At 38.6% G+C, this 3,707-nt stretch overlaps 1 protein-coding gene across 1 annotated transcript; it reads left to right on the plus strand.

Moving 5' to 3' along the window:
* Window positions 1-1,529, plus strand: LOC108834960 (phenolic glucoside malonyltransferase 1-like). Its single transcript, XM_018608275.2, has one exon. It carries the CDS (start codon window positions 83-85, stop codon window positions 1,475-1,477), a length of 1,395 nt encoding a protein of 464 aa, XP_018463777.2. The 5' UTR covers window positions 1-82; the 3' UTR covers window positions 1,478-1,529.
* The last annotated feature ends 2,178 nt before the right edge of the window (window positions 1,530-3,707 follow it).

The following is a 3,707-nucleotide window of genomic DNA, read 5'->3' on the forward strand; positions in this document are numbered from 1 at the left end:
AATTGAATTTGGCCACCTTATCTCTCCTATATATGGTAGTATCATTACCAATTATCTCTCATCACAGAGGATTACATAAGAAATGGCTTCCTCGCTTAACGTCATCGACGTGTCAAGAATCACCCCTGCTGACTCGTCCGGTACACTCATTCTCCCCCTCACTTTCTTCGACCTTCTCTGGTACAAACTCCACCCCGTCGAACGAGTCATCTTCTACCGATTCACCGATGCAACTCGCCCTTTCTTTGACTCAGCCATCGTCCCCAATCTCAAGTCCTCTCTCTCCTCATCCCTCTCTCACTACCTCCCACTCGCCGGGAAACTCGTCTGGGACACACTCGGCAAGAAACCAAGCCTCGTCTACTCCCAAAACGACGCCGTTTCATTCACAGTCGCAGAGTCGAACGCTGATTTCTCACTATTAACCGGACAGAAACCTTTCCCCACCACAGAGCTGTACCCGCTGGTGCCTGAGTTACAAATCTCCGACGACTCGGCCTCAGCCGTGTCGTTTCAAGTCACGCTGTTCCCAAACCAAGGGTTCTGCATCGGCGTAAGCGCACACCATGCCGTTCTTGACGGGAAAACGACAACCATGTTTCTCAAATTCTGGGCCGACAAATGCAAACGCCAACAAGACCAAACGGTAAACACTTCCTTACCGCAGGATCTGTTCCCCCTTTACGATCGTACGGTCATAAAAGATCCAAACGATATCGAAACAGAGGTTTTGAACCGGTGGAGCTCTTTACTCAAAGCTTTCTCCGGCGGTAAAGAACCAGACAACCCCAAGAGCTTAAAGATTCTTCCGTCGCCCGAGCTAAGTCCAGACGTCGTCCGGTTCACTCTGGAACTCACTCGTGAAGATATCCAAACGCTTCGTGAGCGACTCAAGAGAGAGTCCTCTGCTTCAACGTCACCTAAAGAGCTGAGATTGTCGACGTTTGTAGTTACGTATTCGTACGCGTTAACGTGTATAATCAGAGCTCGTGGCGGTGACCCGAGCAGACCGGTCGGGTACGGGTTCGCGGTGGATTGTCGGAGCCTTCTTGATCCGCCGGTCCCGTCGAATTATTTTGGTAACTGCGTTTCGGCGAAGTTTAAGATACCGTTAAAGGCGGAGACGTTTTTGGGTGAAGAAGGGTTTTTAACTGCTGCGAGATATGTTAGCGATTCGGTTGAGGAGTTGGATGGGACTGTTGCGTTGAAGGTTCCGGAGGTTTTGGCAGCGCTTCTGGCTATCACACCAGAAATGCAGGTTATGTCTGTTGCCGGGTCGACCCGGTTTGGGGTGTACGGGTTGGATTTCGGGTGGGGCAAACCGGAGAGAGTTTTAGTTGTGTCGATCGATCAAGGCGAAGCGATATCTATGGCAGAGTGTAGCGATGGGAATGGTGGAGTGGAGGTTGGCTTCTCGCTCAAGAAACACGAAATGGAGGCTTTGATTGATTTGCTTAACGACGGATTAAGACAATAAAGTGCTTTTCCTTTTATTCGGAAAAATGAATAATAAAATTATCTTCAACTGAGCTCGTGTTTGAATACAATACTAGTAATAACTTTGATTGAAACTGAGTTCATGTTTGATTACCCTACTAATATTAATAACATAGTTGCAACTCATTTTGTGTTTGATTACTAAGTTGAAACAGAGACATATAATGGAGTGGTTAACTCAGAAACAGTTCATCCTATTAAACAATCCTTCATACTACAACGATACACAAATAAAACTTTAAATAACTAGATGTCAAAACCTTTTTTTCATGGGAACTTGACAGAAACTAGTAAAATATGCTTCGGCCTTTTGGTTTATAGATCCTGTGTATCAAATATTTGTTTGCATATCCATCTCTGGGGCGAAGAAGACACTAACTTTTGGTAATAAAATTTAGCGATGGTTAGTTACCTATTACAAACTATAAAAATAGTACATAGATAATTCCACAACTAATAATTTTATAGATTAGCCTTCAAAAAAGAAATTTTTTTTATAGATTTATGGCGATTTATGTATGATTGAACCCGAAAGCGATTTATATATGATTGCACAAGCGCCTTACGATAGGTATGCATGACAACATTCTTTTCACCATGCTGAAAATTTCATGTAATGTTTTTCGTTAATTTGTATTAATGGGTTTGTAGTTGAACCATTTAATAAGATGGTTTCCAGTTGGTAAAGTTTGTACCAGTATTTTAAATCCGGACAGAATAGGTTGTTAAAAACGTGATAAATGTTTGGTAAAAATGGTGGTAATATAATTGTTAAATAGTTGTAAATTTTATGATGTAGTAAATTCTTTGCAAAATTTTCACTTACCAAATTCAAAATTTTCCTATAATGTTTAGCTACAACGTTAGTGAGAAGTTAGAACGACATTCTGGAGAGATATAATTTTTGTTTCTTGAACAAAGTTTTATGTAATAGCTAAAACACAAAATCATTATATTTTTACTTTTGAAATTTGGAAAAGGAAAAGATAAAACATAGTTTTGGAAAAGATTTACTGCTAGTTTTGAAAAAAAGTAACTGTTGACCACAAAGACCAGCTTGATTTCAATATTTTTAACCTTTTTGGGGGCTAAAACAAGATTTAAAATTCATATATTTTCAGGGCATATTTGGCAAATAATCAGAAAAGGAAAATTAAAATTTGAGAGAGAGTAGAGACATATGAAAAGAAAGCAGGAGGGGTAGGCATAGGACGGATCGGGATATCCGAACTATTGGGATACCTCGATCCGGATCCGTGATTTTGATATCCGGTTTCGGATCCGTGCCTTCCGGATATCCGTTAGCAATTATAATACCCACGAATATTCGGATTCAGATCGAGATCCGAAAAATATTTTTAAAAATGTATATTTTTAAAAATACAAAAAAACAAAAACTATCAAATAAATTTATTTTTTTACAACATTTGTGAATATATTTATGCATATATTATTATTAAAACTAAAATATAAAACTATATGACTAATTTAATTTATAAATATTAATATATCAAATATAATTATTAATAAATTTTAAATATTAATATATTTTAAAACATGGTTCCGATCCGAATATCCGGATCCAACATTTAAGATATACGGATCCAGATTTGGTTTTAACGAAATCCGAGATTTTAGTATCCGGATACCCCGCATATTCTATTTTCAGAACGGCGGATAATAAATCCTAGGCCTAGGAGGGGGTGATAAATATATTATTATTAAGTGATTTTTATTTGATTTTGTGTATATATGGCATTATTTCCCTATTTCTTATCCATTTTAGTTTTTCTTTCTCTTGTCGAATGGCGGAATCTCGAGACGATTAACCAAGGAACCGCCGTCTTGACATTATTCCTCCATAGCCAGATGTTTTGAGAAAGATGTTTTGAGTATATCACTGTCCACGTAAGAAAGCACGGGAGAGTGAGGTATTCGTCGTCACGTGTATCACACGTGGGAGACTCCGAGACGAGACAGTCGGCGTTTCTGTTACTTGGAGAAGTTAACATGGGATGATATATAGAGGGGTAGGAGTGTAGGCCAATATTTCCAACGCAAATGGAGTAGGATAAATTTGCTCCAGCTCCCAAACATCACTGCAAAATTTTCAAATCATAGTAATATCATATAAGAACTTAATAGTATTTTTTAATAATCATTTAAGATATAATATGATAGACCCATCCACCCTATCATAGACGGTATCA

The sequence above is a fragment of the Raphanus sativus genome, chromosome 4 (genome assembly GCF_000801105.2).
Source record: "Raphanus sativus cultivar WK10039 chromosome 4, ASM80110v3, whole genome shotgun sequence".
NCBI classification, from domain to species: domain Eukaryota; kingdom Viridiplantae; phylum Streptophyta; class Magnoliopsida; order Brassicales; family Brassicaceae; genus Raphanus; species Raphanus sativus.

Bases quoted from the DNA above. Each gene is read 5' to 3' on its own strand.
- LOC108834960 (XM_018608275.2), top strand. From the start codon at position 83: ATGGCTTCCTCGCTTAACGTCATCGACGTGTCAAGAATCACCCCTGCT.